The following is a 13,564-nucleotide window of genomic DNA, read 5'->3' on the forward strand; positions in this document are numbered from 1 at the left end:
AGACCACGGTCTTGGTCAAACAATATTTTGCGAAACACTCACCCTTAAATAATTTGCTGATTCTGAATGGATCCTGCAGTAAATGTTCACACTAAACAGTTAAGCTATAGGTTACTGTTAGTCCACAACCAGCTGTCAAAACAAGCTGCTTTATGAACCACTAGTGAGGAGATAGCAACCTTTCTCCATTACCCAGAGAGAAAACAGTACCACTGAAACCTCAATGCTGTCTGGTGCCCATGCATGATGCCTTTTCAAATAAACCAACTCAATCCCTTTTGTATTATTGTCTGTATGAAGTCTGTATGCTCAACAATATGATAACAGCCTACGGTCCTATTGAGGTCCAGTGAAACATATAGCCAACTATAGGTTTTAGAGGCAGGTGGAGGTACAGTATATCCGCTTCTGACCAGTCACAGTAATTAGTAATTACCTGTCTGTTGTGGTTGTTGTTTACACAAGTTGGTGAAATGAATCCTGGGAGGTTCATTTAAAAACTCATTATTTGGGGATTATGGCCAAGCACAGTGTGTACAATATCGAGGATCATATTCACATGTAGACAGTTTGTGGGTGTGGCTGTGGAAGGCTGGGGCGACCAAAAGTTCCAGAGCAGCCTTTATAAGGGTCAGCCCAGGTATGGCATTGGCTAGAGAGGACAGGAGAAGGCAAGTGGTGATCACTAAGCAGCTAAAAGGTAGGTTTTCAGTCCTTCTAACAGTTTCATTAGAGGAAACTCATCTTAATTTCTACTAAGACTGTGTGCGCTGACTCTACAGTATGTGCTTTGTGATAGGAGCACGTGCAGGGATGAGACCCATGGACCACAGCGTGCTGAAATGTTGTCTCTTCTCCCTATTCTTGCTAACAGGTAAGATATTGGGCTCCATTTTACTCTTCTTAAAACAGGCGCGAATTGCGCTAGAATAATGTAATCTTTGTTCCTATTAGCAGATATGAAGTAAACAGTGTAATTTTTTTAATTATATGCGATTGCAAACTGCAATATTCATTTTTATTTCTTGTCACAAACAGATGATATTATTAAAGTCATGAAAAAAAATGTACAATGAGAAATTAAATAAATATAACCCAGCTAGCACATTTCTTTCCTTGGAAGGTGTGGGAACGTATGTTTTTGGTTTTACATTGGTTGTGGGAACGCAGCCATACGTTTCCTGACTGGTAAAACTGAATGTTTTTTAAACATTCTGAGAGCAGAAGTGAAAATGTCTGTTCTGAGAATATATATTTTTAGGTTGCAGGAAGGTTCTGATAACGTTTTACTCTGGTTCCTTGAACGTTTTCCTGGGAGTTCTTTTTTATTATAACATCGAATATATGTAATAATATATGCAGACAGACAGATTAAAAGTAAGTTTACATTGTAATGCTTCTGACAGCCAACGTTCTAGCTCCGTCCATAACTTTTGGACTTTATAACATTCCCAGAAAGCATGGATTATTGAGTCATTGTTAGTTTTACACTTAAGACATGACTGAATTTGTGATTTTTTTTTCTTGTATAATAAATTCTATACGTTAGTTTATACTGGATTAAGCATACATTTTCATTAACTGTAATTTTGTTAGTTAAGCTCCATTCCCTCCATTTTGTGCCAACATCAGTTCTTTTTAAGCCTAGGTTCCAATAGTTTATATATTTTAAGAGATTGCCAGTTGGATAGGCTCTCTCCAAGGTTTTGTATATCTTATATCATATGAACATCATTTTCTGACTCATATAGATTCCCTCAGGGTTGTTCTGATGTCCGAAAGATTTCAAATCTAAATTTCGTGATATGTAACTTTTAAGTTGCATGTATTTGAAAATATCTACATTGGTCAGTCCAAAATTGCATTTAAATTCTGTCATGGAAATAAATATATTTCCTGTTACCAAGTCATTTGATGGTTTCCATTCCTTTAGATTTCCATATGGACCAATTTATCGGTGAATTCTGAAAAGCTATCCAAGGATTGTTCCATAGGGTTCTATTTTTAGGGAGTAATATTGCTTCTTGTAAAATACGTTTAATTATCTTCTATATTGTTATGAACTATGAAGTTGTTAATGTTCTTACCTTTCTCCTTTGAAAATAGACAAAAACTAAAATAAATTATTCTTGGGATGAGGATGCACATCTTTTTTACTCATTTCAAAGGTAACAAGCACTCATTAAGATCAGGTGTGGCCAATTAGTGGGTGCGACCAACACACCTGAACACACTTTACAAGGTAGAGGATAGTTTTGTTGATGCTGGGAACGAAATCTATATGTTTTTAGATAACAATCTTCAAACATTCTCTGAACGTTACAACAATTAATTTTTTATTTTATTTTTTAATTTCTTAGAACGTTCCAAAGCCAAGAAACTATCCTGCACCAATCCCAGAAAAGTTGTGGGAAGATTGTATGCAAAACAACCATAGGACAATCACGCACTTACCAAGCTCTAAAAAACATGTTGTTCTCAGAACATAACTGATAATGGACTAGTGATAAGAGTATCAGGTTTAGATACAGTGCAACATATAGAGAGCATGATCACTTTTCACAGTGACTCACTACTTTGAAGACGTGCAACAACCTTATCCCATTTCATTTGGACTGTGTAAGTCATTTATTGTACTGTGTTGAACTATTGGAACGCCTCTTTGGTTCCTAGAAAAGCGCTATATAAATCCAATATTATATTCTGAAATGAAATACCCATCTCTGGTTCCACAGTATCTGCATCAGGCACTCTATCCAACGTAGCAATTACTACTATCCAAACACTATCTAATACAGCGAGTGCAAACCAACCATCCAACACAGCCACTTCATCCAGTGCAACCACACCATCCTGTACGACCCGTCGATGTCTGGCCAGCATGCTGATTGCGAAAGAAGCTCGGAGTCCGCCACAGTCTCCACGGTGCATCTTAATTATCCGTGTGCCGTCAATAGTGTACGAAACTCTGTCTGTCGTAAGTCCCTCTCCGTTCCTTTTAATTGAGTTATGTACAATGTGGTGAGTTTCAGAGATAACATATTGACATTTCTATCGTTATGTGATGAATTATTCTCTTCCTAATAGGACACAAAAAACCTCCGCTTCGAGAGTCGTCTGGAAGTCCCGCTGGTAAGTACACTCTTAGGGGGAAAAAAGGTGCTATAACCTAAAATGGTTCTCTGGCTGTCTTCATAGGAGAACCTTTTGAAGAACCCTATTTGATTCCAGGTAGAACCCTTTTGGGTTCAATGTAGAACCCTTTCCACAGAGGGTTTGACCTGGAACCAAAAAGTGTTTTCCTAATGGGGACAGCCGAAGAACCCTTTTGGAACCCTTTTTCTAAGAGTGTAGGCACAAAACTTCCAGGGTGACATTTTGTAATACTACTTATTCTGATTCTAAACTACAGTCTTGGGAAGACCCTGACTTATCGTGGGACACATCAGTCTATCATCATGATATGGTTGTCCTGCCTGTCAGCAAAATCTGGACTCCTGAACTCCATGTGACTAATGGGTGAGTCCACTTACAACAGAATACAATAGCCTGTTATGTTTAATTATCATTTTTCATTTAGATTTTATAACATTACAGTCAATGTATGTGTAATCTTCTAAATAGCGAGTGAAACATGGACAGAATTAGAGACAGTACTAATATGTTTTAAGTGGCCAAATGTTTAGGTGTGACAGTTTTAGTAGATCAATCCTCAGTCTGTTCTCAACTTCTCATGTCTAAAGAGTGCAAACAATGATGAAGCACGGCAACAAGGATTTGCTGGTGCACAGCAACGGGACTATAGAGCACATGGTCATCATGAACACTGTGGTGGGCTGTGAGGTCAATCTGTACAACTACCCCTTCGCTTCAGATTTCTGTGCCATCGCCCTTAATGTGTGGGCAATTAGTGGTAAGTGCATCATTTCAAACCTTATTTTGTCTGCTAAATGGCTCTTGCACACAATTATTTACCAAAAACAACAAACCAAAAAAATTGTTTTGTTTGTATAGCCTAATGCAATTTAGTATATAATGCAATTCAGTTTATTTGTCGTCTTTGGAATTTTCTGTGCTCCCTGACTGTCTAGCATTTCTTTTGGTGCTTGTTAGTCGGCTGGACACAGTGGAGCCATACTTAAGAACATTAGAAAAAGTACTTTTTGTTGTTGTTGAAGTTTTAGCATCAGACAATTAAAATTGTTGATGTAGTTGCATGTGATCAAAGGCTGCATGTTAACTGTTCCCATGACAACCTGGCAGATTTAGCCATATGCTAACCTCAGATGGCAATGATTATTTCCTGTAACAAATTCCGCATCCGTCTATCAAAGACCTTAAACTTTTTTGTTGTCCCCTACTAAAGATTCCATCTTTAACTAAAGTTATCTCCCAAATTAAATAATGTTAATTCATAAGTTAAGAACAAATAAGAATTATATTAACAACATAACAAATGCAAGCTCTAATTCGTTGTATAGCCTAGGTCTGTAGCGTGAAATAGACAAATGCGTGGGTAAATGGTAAGCCTTCGCCTAGCCTCAAAGAGGAAGTTCAGGATTTTACAACTTGATGTTAGATGGTTCCTCATCCTAAAAGTAGTATGGGCAAGGAGAAACTGTAATCCATGGTTCGGTTTTCTCTGAACAGCCACTACAAACTTCAGCTAACTTTAGCCACCGCTAACAAAAAATCTATGCGAGTGAAAGGGGAAATCATGCAATTGTCAAAATGTCAATTTTATAAAATATTTTAAATTTGTGTGGTAGTTTTTCCATCCCCTCCTGAGAACTAAGATAAAACCGAACAAAGAGCCTAAAATCAAAGAATGAACGAAAGTAAACATTGTGTGAATCGTTACACCCACAATGCCTATTGATAGAAACAAATATTTTTTTGTTATAAGCTATGTTATGATCTTTGAGTGAGTGAACTAGTATCAAATATCTGCTTTTCCAGGATGTGGCATGTTCCTGAACTTTGGGAATGTGAGCACAACTAACGCAAACCGCGGGGACTGGCTAACCGAGGCAGTGGAACTCAACGCTAAAGGAGGCAGAGATGATCGCAACTATCTATGGGTTAGTGAGTGCTCCGGGTGATTTCAGTTGTATTTCTTTTATGTGGGACATGTAAAGATACCTTATTCTTCCTATTTTTATGGGCAATGCTTAAACAATTACACTCAAAGACAATACACTTACTCAAAAACAAAGAATTTCTGCCTGGCTTTTAAATTTTTTAATTTAACCTTTATTTAACTAGGCAAGTCAGTTTAGAACAAATTCTAAAATTATTTACAATGACGGCCTTCCAAAAGGAAAAAGGCCTCCTGCGTGGACGGGGGCCTGGGATAAAATAAATAACACAACACTACATATAGAGAGACCTAAGACAAAAACATAGCAAGCCAGCAACACATGACAACACAGCATGGTAGCAACACAACATGACAACAACATGCTAGCAACACAACATGGTAGCAACACAAAACATGGTACAAACATTATTGGGCACAGATAACGGCACAAAGAGCAAGAAGGTACAGACAACAATACATCACGCAAAGCAGCCACAACTGTCAGTAAGAGTGTCCATGATTGAGTCTTTGAATGAAGAGATTGAGATAAAACTGTCCAGTTTGAGTGATTGTTGCAGCTCGTTCCAGTCACTAGCTGCAGGGAACTGAAAAGACGAGCGACCCAGGGATGTGTGTGGTTTGGGGACCTTTAACAGAATGTGACTGGCAGAACGGGTATTGTATGTGGAGGAGGAGGGCTGCAGTAGATATTTCAGATAGGGGGTTTGAGGCCTAAGAGGGTTTTTATAAATAAGCATCAACCAGTGGGTCTTGCGACGGGTATACAGAGATGACCAGTTTACAGAGGAGAGTAGAGTGCAGTGATGTGTCCTATAAGGAGCATTGATGGCAAATCTGATGGCCGAATGGTAAAGAACATCTAGCCACTCGAGAGCACCCTTACCTGCCGATCTATAAATTATGTCTCCGTAATCTAGCATGGGTAGGTTGGTCATCTGGATCAGGGGTTAGTTTGGCAGCTGGGGTGAAGGAGGATAGAAGAAACCAAGTCTAGATTTAACTTTAGCCTGCAGCTTTGATATGTGCTGAGAGAAGGACAGTGTACCGTCTAGCCATACTCCCAAGTACTTGTATGAGGTGACTACCTAAAGCTCTAACCCCTCAGAGGTAGTAATCACACCTGTGGGGAGAGGGGCATTCTTCTTACCAAACCACATGACCTTTGTTTTGGAGGTGTTCAGAACAAGGTTAAGGGTAGAGAAAGCTGGCTGGACACTAAGAAAGCTTTGTTGTAGAGCATTTAACACAAACTCCGGGGAGGGGCCAGCTGAGTATAAGACTATCAATCTGCATATAAATGGATGAGAGAGCTTCCTACTGCCTGGGCTATGTTGTTGATGTAAATTGAGAAGAGCGTGGGGCCTAGGATTGAGACTTGGGGTACTCCCTTGGTGACAGGCAGTAGCTGAGACCGCAGATTCTCTGACTTTAAACACTGCACTCTGAGGTAGTTAGCAAACCAGGCCAAAGACCCCCAGAGACACCAATACGCCTTAGCCGGCTTACCTGTCTGTCTTCACAGGTGTCGCTGAAAATGCGGTCCGAAAACCCATTTCTGTCCCTGGTCCTGCCCAGTATACTGATCATCTTGGCTGATGTGGGCAGCTTCGCCCTGCCGCTGGGAGAGAGCAAGCGCATCCCCTTCAAGGTTAAACTGGTTCTCAGCTTCATCATGTTCCTCAACATCCTCAAGGACCTACTGCCCGGAGGAGGCCAGTGCAGCCCCATCATCCGTGAGTGTCCTGTGTGTAATGCACCAGAATGAAACAACATTTTGTTATAAACGGTGTGTATGTATCGGAGTTATAGAGCGACTGCGCCAAAACACAAATAATTCCTTTTGTAAACGGCCAGTCAGAAACATTTATTGTATTGTAGAAATTGACTACAAAGTGTAAAAAGGAAACATTTTGTCATAAAATCAGCCTCTTCCAAAACTGAGTTTGGTACCTAAGTGTGTCACAGCGTAAGTTAAGGTTGGGTTTGGATTCCAATCATGTCATCAATTCATGCCGCCTTTTGCCCAGGTGGCACCGTGTTGTTTGTGGAAGACTGGGCAAGTTTGTTTTATTATTATTATTATTTATTTATCCTTTATTTTACCAGGTAAGTTGACTGAGAACACATTCTCATTTGCAGCAACGACCTGGGGAATAGTTACAGGGGAGAGGAGGGGGATGAATGAGCCAATTGTAAACTGGGGATTATTAGGTGACCGTGATGGTTGAGGGCCAGATTGGGAATTTAGCCAGGACACCGGGGTTAACACCCCTACTCTTACGATAAGTGCCATGGGATCTTTAATGACCTCAGAGAGTCAGGACACCCGTTTAACGTCCCATCCGAAAGACGGCACCCTACACAGGGCAGTGTCCTGGGGCATTGGGATATTTTTTTAGACCAGAGGAAAGAGTGGCCCTCCAACACCACTTCCAGCAGCATCTGGTCTCCCATCCAGGAACTGACCAGGACCAACCCTGCTTAGCTTCAGAAGCAAGCCAGCAGTGGTATGCAGGGTGGTATGTTTTCCCACTCCTCTTCAATGGTTGTGCAAAGTTGCTGGATATTGGCTGGAACTGGAACATGCTGTTGGAACACACGTTGATCCAGAGTGAGAATGGTGAGTATGCAGGCCATGGAAGAACTGGGAAATGTTCAGCTTCCAGGAATTGAGTACAGATTCTTGCAACATGGGGCAGTGCATTATCATTCTGAAACATGGTGATGGCGGCGGATGAATGGCACGACAATGGGCCTCAGGATCTCGTCACGGTAACTCTAATTTCAAATTACCATCGATAAAATGCAATTGTGTTTGTTGTCCGTAGCTTATGACTGCCTATACCATAACCCCACCTCCACCATGGGGCACTCTGTTCACAACGTTGCAAACCGCTCACCCACACAACGCCAACGCTGTCTGCCATCTGCCCGGTACAGCTGAAACCAGGATTAATCCATGAAGAGCACACTTCTCCAGCGTGCCAGTGGCCATCGAAGGTATAGGATTTGCCCTATGAAGTCGGTCAGGTTAAGACACTGGTAAAGACAACGAGCAGGCAGATGAGCTTCCCTGAGACTGTTTCTGACAGCTTGTGCAGAAATTCTTCGGTTGTGCAAACCCACAGTTTCATCAGCTGTCCGGGTGGCTCGTCTCAGACCATTATGGGATCAGCCATCTTGCTTCAGGGGTAGATGTGGCGATATGCTGATATCTACAGTATCTAATGACGTCATGTCAAGTTCATAAACGCACTGCCAGACATGCACAGTACAACCTGTGATGTTAAATACTGAACAAAAATATAAAACGCAACATGTAAAGTGTTGGTCCCATGATTCATGAGCTGAAATAAAAGATCCCAGAAATGTTCCATACACACAAAGCTTATTTCTCTCAAATTGTATGCACACATTTGTTTACATCCCTGTTAGTGAGCATTTCTCCTTTGCCAAGATAATCCATCCACCTGACAGGTGTGGCATATAAAGAAGCTGATTAAACAACATAATTCCACAGGTGCACCTTGTGCTGGGGACAATAAAAGGCCACTCTAAAATGTGCAGTTTTGTCACAAAACACAATGTGTTGCAGGCTAGCTGAGCTGACTGAAGACCGCAGGCATTCAACTCGCAGTAGTTGATATTGTTTCCACGGTAACATGTATTTACATCACGTGATAAAACTTTGAAACTAAGTTGCAAGGTACTTTCGCAGCAAGGTTTTGTAGAACGAGTATCACATGAAACATTCCAGTTCTTGCCATCTTAGCATACTTTTGATTTGACAGAGAAATATATGCTAGCCTAAGCCTAAGGCTAGCCAGCTCCCCCCAGTTTGGCTAAACATATGTTCAATAAGAGTATCTATTCGCCTCTTCTTTTCTACTTTAGCCTACACACAGATCTGAATTAGATGACCATCTTGAGATGGCGAGTCACTCAGGTGGGGTGAAGTCCTCAACTTAAAAACTTCTCTCCATAGCAAAGCTAGCTTTCTGTCACTACACTAACGTTACTTCCCTGTTTTGTTATTGAATGGCAAAGACACACCCAAGAAACACCCACATCAAACCACAACCCAAAGACAACTTTTGTTTGGCTTCAGTCATGACCGCTAGCATTTCTTCATGAGACAAATCTAAAACGAGGCCAAATCAGGAAGTTCAGCCGCCCTTTCAGAATGTGCAGAAAGCTCACTCCACAGCTAACTTGAAATGTTGCCGAGGGAGCTATCAAATTTGATATTTTTCTATCGCTCAATTGTTTGGTACGTTGTCAAGGAGGACGGCTGATGTGTGTTTGCGAGCAGACTTTCACTATTTCCAGCCCGGTTTGTTACAGGGACAGTAAAGGAAGCTATACTGTTAGCAGCACACCGATGTCGGTTTCATGTATACAGTACCTCTCTGCCACCATATAACACTCACACATCTCTCTCTCTCTCTCTCGTTGTTCTCCATAGGAAAGCACTTCTGTTTCTGTTTGGTCATCCTGGTGTTGAGCACGTTGCAGTCTATGGTGCTCACACGTCTGGCTAAGTGTGGCACTCTCCGGCCCTGCAGCCTCTCCAAGTCCAAAGACTCACTGCTTAAAGACACAGACAATGAAGAGGGTAAACCTTTTCATTCTTCTGTCATCTCAGTTTCCCACAGAGCAAAATATATATTTTTCTAGTTGCCAAAGAAGATGTTAACAAACCCCCTTATTAGGGCTATCAGAGTTAATCAGTTAACTCAAGTTAACGTTTTTTATAATTTTAGTGCACAATATTTTATTTATTTACTATTAAATCGCATTGTCTGAAAGTGTTGAATATACTGAGAACATCCAAAATATATAATCTATACCACAAAAATGTACAATACCATGTAAAAACAAGTTGACATTGAGATGAAATAATATGTCCTTTCTCAATTGACCTAATTTGACTAACTGTTACATTAGACAGAATCAAGACGTCAATATTTTTTCAATGTTTCTTTGTATGAAAAATCATAAAATTACAGCTCACTTTGGAATGTATTCCCCCCCCCCCCAGTTAATTGTTTGACAGTCCTAGTCTTTATGCAACCATTAATAACCTGACCATGATGTCATGACTTTATTGCAGCCCGTCTACATTAAGGGGGTACCCCATTAAAATATATGCTTATAGGGGGAATTTAAACCATTTACTTAAACCATTTACTGACAGTGTTACTGTTTGAGAGTTTATTTGTTTGCCATCATTTCCAATTTGTGGTCAAATATGACACCTGTTGGCACTTTTAGGGTTAAAAAAATGTAATCATCACCATAAACAAGTCGAGGTATTTTGTTAATGCACAACCATTCTTACTCTCTAGCTGCAGTTAAAGTATGCAGTTGATGTCTTCCCCAACATATTTCTCGCAAGTCCACAAAAAGAATAATGTTATGTTAATCATATGTTATCCCTTTTTCCTGTCATTTACTTTGTCTAGAATCCAAGTCTGATATTACTGTCATCAAACTGAAAGCCTCAGAGGAAGAGAAGATGAATACACCCCTCCAGAAGGTGGTGAAGTTTCTCAACAAAATGGCTGCAAAAGACCAGAAAAAAGCAAGACGCCATCGCTTTGCCAACAAAGTGGACTTGATCTGTTTCTGTATCTATCTCACCGTCCTCATTGTTTACGCAGTTGTCATTTTATATTTCTCCTTTGGTTCTCGATGTGAGATCGACCATTTAGAATTCTGGCATTAAATTCTTTATTTGCTTTTAACAATGATATTTAAATAAATATAAAGTGTGTATTCTTCAGTAGAGATTTAACAATATTTATTTCAATATGTTTAAAACTAGCCAGTCATATGTGGAATAATACATTTAGCAAATAGGACTAAATATAGCTGCAAGCAGCAATGAACAGGTTTCAAAGGATGACACAGGAGGTACAGTGCAGCCATAATGAATACAGAAACAATTTTCTTCTCAAAAAACATTCAAGACTGATGTAATGAGCCTAAGTGGGGTGTTCATTGGATAAACTAATGATGCGTTGAACATATGTCTGAACACAAATTAGTTGTCAGTTATTGTTGCCCGTGGTGTAAACATGTCTAACCAGTTTGCTAATGTCCAATGTCCAATGTCCAATCCAAGTGTGGCGTAGCAGTCGGACGTGTCTTTGTTTTGTCCTGTCCTGTGTAAATAGTCTTCGTATTTTTCGTATACATTTCGTATATATTTTAATTTCACTTTCCATCTAGGAACTGAATATACATTCCTACACTCCGCCTCACCCAATGTGGTACGGACCTGCTATTTTTTTTATACTTTAGAACCGTAACCCCAATCAGAAGCTAGCCAGATAACTAGCTAGCTAGTAGTCAGTTAGCCACTGCTGCGGTCTTCACCCTCAACTCGGACACAGCCAGCTTCAATACCGGGCCAATACCTGCCAGTCTGCAAGCGCGATATCAACCCAGAGCATATAGGACTGCTTTTTCTCTACCACATCACCGGATTCCTGACGCAAGCTCTGGACAATTACACCGTATCATCACAGCTAGCTAGCTGCAACCGAGTGGCTACTACTGGCTAACACCTCTGTCCCGAAGCAAGCACCAGTTAGCCTTGAGCTAGCCTCGAGCTAGGCCCATCTGCCGGCTAGCTGAAGAGGTCTACCAGCGAATTCTTGGGCTACAATACCAGCTACAAGCTAATTTAGCCATTTTTTTTTGCCGCTGCTAGTAGCTTCTACCTTCTGCACAGACACCAGCCCTGTTATTAGCCTGGATATTACTCACCAATTTACCAGCATCGGACTGTCTCTCGACAACAACGCCGGATTCCTGCCGTAATCCCTGAGCCACTGCTTCTGATCCTCACAGCTAGCTTGCGGCTAGCGCAGCTAGCGCCACTGCCACGAAGCTAGCACCAGTTAGCAAACACAATTCTACAATTCACAACCTCTCTTTCGCCATCGCCATCTGGCTTGGATTCTCTGTCGACACGACCACGTCTGAGCAGACCCCCTCCGTCTGAGCAGACCACCCCCCGGGCTACTAACTTTAAACGCCGCGTGCTAGCTTAGTGGAGGCCTCCCTGCTCCATCTACGGCTGCCCCCTGGACACTATGATCACTTGGCTACATAGCTGATGCATGCTTGACTGTCCATTAATTCACGGTACTCCATTCTGTTTATTTGTGTTTTATCTGTCGGCTCTGTGCTTTAACTCAGGATCTGTGTGTAGTTAATCCGACCCTCTCTGCCTAGTCGTCGCCATTTTTACCTGTTGTTGCTGTGTTAGACTAGCACCCTGTTATTGCTGCTGTTATCTTACCTGTTGTTTTAGCTAGCTCTCCCAATCAAGACCTGCAATCACTTTATGCCTTATTGTATGTCTCTCTCAAATATCAATATGCCTTGCATACTGTTGTTCAGGCTAGTTATCATTATCATTGTTTTGGTTTGCAATGGACCCTGTAGTTCCACTCTCCGTACCTCTGATACCTCCTTGGTCCCACCCCCCACACATGCGGTGACCTCACCCATTGAGACCAGCATGTCCAGAGATACAACCTCTCTTATCATCACCCAGTGCCTGGGCTTGCCTCCGCTGTACCCACGCCCCACCATACCCCTGTCTGCACATTATGCCCAGAATCTATTCTACCACGCCCATAAATCTGCTCCTTTTATTCTTTGTCCCCAACGCTCTAGGCGACCAGTTTTGATAGCCTTTAGCCGCACCCTCATCCTACTACTCCTCTGTTCCTCGGGTGATGTGGAGGTAAACCCAGGCCCTGCATGTCCCCAGTCACCCTCATTTGTTGACTTCTGTGATCGAAAAAGCCTTGGCCTCATGCATGTCAACATCAGAAGCCTCCTCCCTAAGTTTGCCTTACTCACCGCTTTAGCACACTCTGCCAACCCTGATGTCCTTGCCGTGTCCGAATCCTGGCTTAGGAAGGCCACCAAAAATTCTGAGATTTCCATACCCAACTATAACACTTTCCGTCAAGATAGAACTGCCAAAGGGGGAGGAGTTGCAATCTACTGCAGAGATAGCCTGCAAAGTTCTGTCATACTTTCCAGGTCTATGCCCAAACAGTTCGAACTTCTAATTTTAAAAATTAATCTCTCCAGAAATAAGTCTCTCACTGTTGCCGCCTGCTACCGACCCCCCTCAGCTCCCAGCTGTGCCCTGGACACCATCTGTGAATTGATCGCTCCCCATCTAGCTTCAGAGTTTGTTCTGTTAGGTGACCTAAACTGGGATATGCTTAACACCCCGGCAGTCCTACAATCCAAGCTTGATGCCCTCAATCTCACACAAATCATCAAGGAACCCACCAGGTACAACCCTAAATCCGTAAACATGGGCACCCTAATAGACATTATCCTGACCAACCTGCCTTCCAAATACACCTCTGCTGTCTTCAATCAAGATCTCAGCGATCACTGCCTCATTGCCTGTATCCGCCACGGGTC

At 41.7% G+C, this 13,564-nt stretch overlaps 1 protein-coding gene across 1 annotated transcript; it reads left to right on the forward strand.

Annotated features, from left to right (window-relative positions):
• Positions 1–590: 590 nt before the first annotated feature.
• LOC139578001 (5-hydroxytryptamine receptor 3A-like) lies at positions 591–11,154 on the forward strand. Its single transcript, XM_071405159.1, has 9 exons — positions 591–874; positions 2,736–2,977; positions 3,088–3,132; positions 3,413–3,519; positions 3,744–3,913; positions 4,960–5,081; positions 6,624–6,834; positions 9,567–9,716; positions 10,567–11,154. The coding sequence occupies exons 1-9, from the start codon at positions 784–786 to the stop codon at positions 10,827–10,829; spliced, it is 1,401 nt and encodes a 466-aa protein (XP_071261260.1). The 5' UTR covers positions 591–783; the 3' UTR covers positions 10,830–11,154.
• The last annotated feature ends 2,410 nt before the right edge of the window (positions 11,155–13,564 follow it).

This window comes from Salvelinus alpinus, chromosome 1 (assembly GCF_045679555.1).
Source record: "Salvelinus alpinus chromosome 1, SLU_Salpinus.1, whole genome shotgun sequence".
In the NCBI taxonomy this organism is placed as follows: domain Eukaryota; kingdom Metazoa; phylum Chordata; class Actinopteri; order Salmoniformes; family Salmonidae; genus Salvelinus; species Salvelinus alpinus.

Bases quoted from the DNA above. Each gene is read 5' to 3' on its own strand.
- LOC139578001 (XM_071405159.1), top strand. From the start codon at position 784: ATGTGCTTTGTGATAGGAGCACGTGCAGGGATGAGACCCATGGACCAC. The intron at 875-2,735 runs GTAAGATATTGG...CTGGTTCCACAG, and splicing joins CTCCCTATTCTTGCTAACAG to TATCTGCATCAGGCACTCTA. The intron at 2,978-3,087 runs GTAAGTCCCTCT...TCTTCCTAATAG, and splicing joins TGTACGAAACTCTGTCTGTC to GACACAAAAAACCTCCGCTT.